Source organism: Wasmannia auropunctata, unplaced genomic scaffold (assembly GCF_000956235.1).
Source record: "Wasmannia auropunctata unplaced genomic scaffold, wasmannia.A_1.0 LD316667.1, whole genome shotgun sequence".
Lineage (NCBI taxonomy): Eukaryota > Metazoa > Arthropoda > Insecta > Hymenoptera > Formicidae > Wasmannia > Wasmannia auropunctata.
This window is the reverse complement of record NW_012046223.1, coordinates 1-846: the sequence shown is the minus strand read 5'-3', so window position 1 is coordinate 846 and position 846 is coordinate 1. Positions and strand designations below refer to the sequence as shown.

At 34.3% G+C, this 846-nt stretch overlaps 1 protein-coding gene across 1 annotated transcript; it reads left to right on the top strand.

Annotated features, from left to right (window-relative positions):
• Positions 1-6: 6 nt before the first annotated feature.
• LOC105460725 (beta-galactosidase-1-like protein) lies at positions 7-822 on the top strand. The gene is made up of 3 exons (XM_011707224.1): positions 7-142; positions 415-565; positions 748-822. The coding sequence occupies exons 1-3, from the start codon at positions 111-113 to the stop codon at positions 820-822; spliced, it is 258 nt and encodes an 85-aa protein (XP_011705526.1). The 5' UTR covers positions 7-110.
• Positions 823-846: the final 24 nt, after the last annotated feature.

The following is an 846-nucleotide window of genomic DNA, read 5'->3' as shown; positions in this document are numbered from 1 at the left end:
ATTACGAGAACAATCAGTTTTTATTAGATGGAAAACCCTTTCGATATGTTTCCGGTAGTTTTCATTATTTTCGAGCGCCTAGACAATATTGGAGGGATCGTTTAAGAAAAATGCGAGCTGCGGGACTTAATGCTGTCTCCACGTAAGTTGAATCCTATAATTTACATTTTGTAATTTACATGCTGATATCCCAGGGAGCTATAATCGCTCTATAGCACGTTGATTTGATACCTGATGATGGGATGCAAGCAAGTTTTACATCATCGTCAGGAAATTAATTATGACATACCACGTTTGGGTATTAGGTTTTATTTGTTTATTACATTTAAAATACTATATCGCTACAGTAAGTGATCAACGAATAATAACAAAAAATAAATAAATAATCTGCTTCTTTATCCTCGCGATATATAGTTACGTTGAATGGAGTTTTCACGAACCAGAACCAGGTCAATTTAACTGGGCCGGCGATGCAGATCTAGTAAATTTCTTAAATATTGCGCAAGAAGAAGACCTGCTCGTATTGTTGCGACCAGGTCCCTATATTTGCGCGGAAAGAGATTTGGTAAATATGTACATTAATTGTTTAGTACAGAGTTATGGGCATAACTAATTGTCTTTGTAATCTGTTTTTTTCACACATCTGTAGTGAAACTTGAAAATTTGCCTTTTTATTTTCTTTTCTCTAGCTAATATTCAGAAAACATTATTTGACAATCTTGATAATTTCAATACATTTGCCTTTAGGGTGGTTTACCGTATTGGTTGCTTCGCGAAGTACCGAATATAAAGTTACGTACAAAAGATACAGGTAAGATATAATTCGTTTCACTGGAATTGTGTATT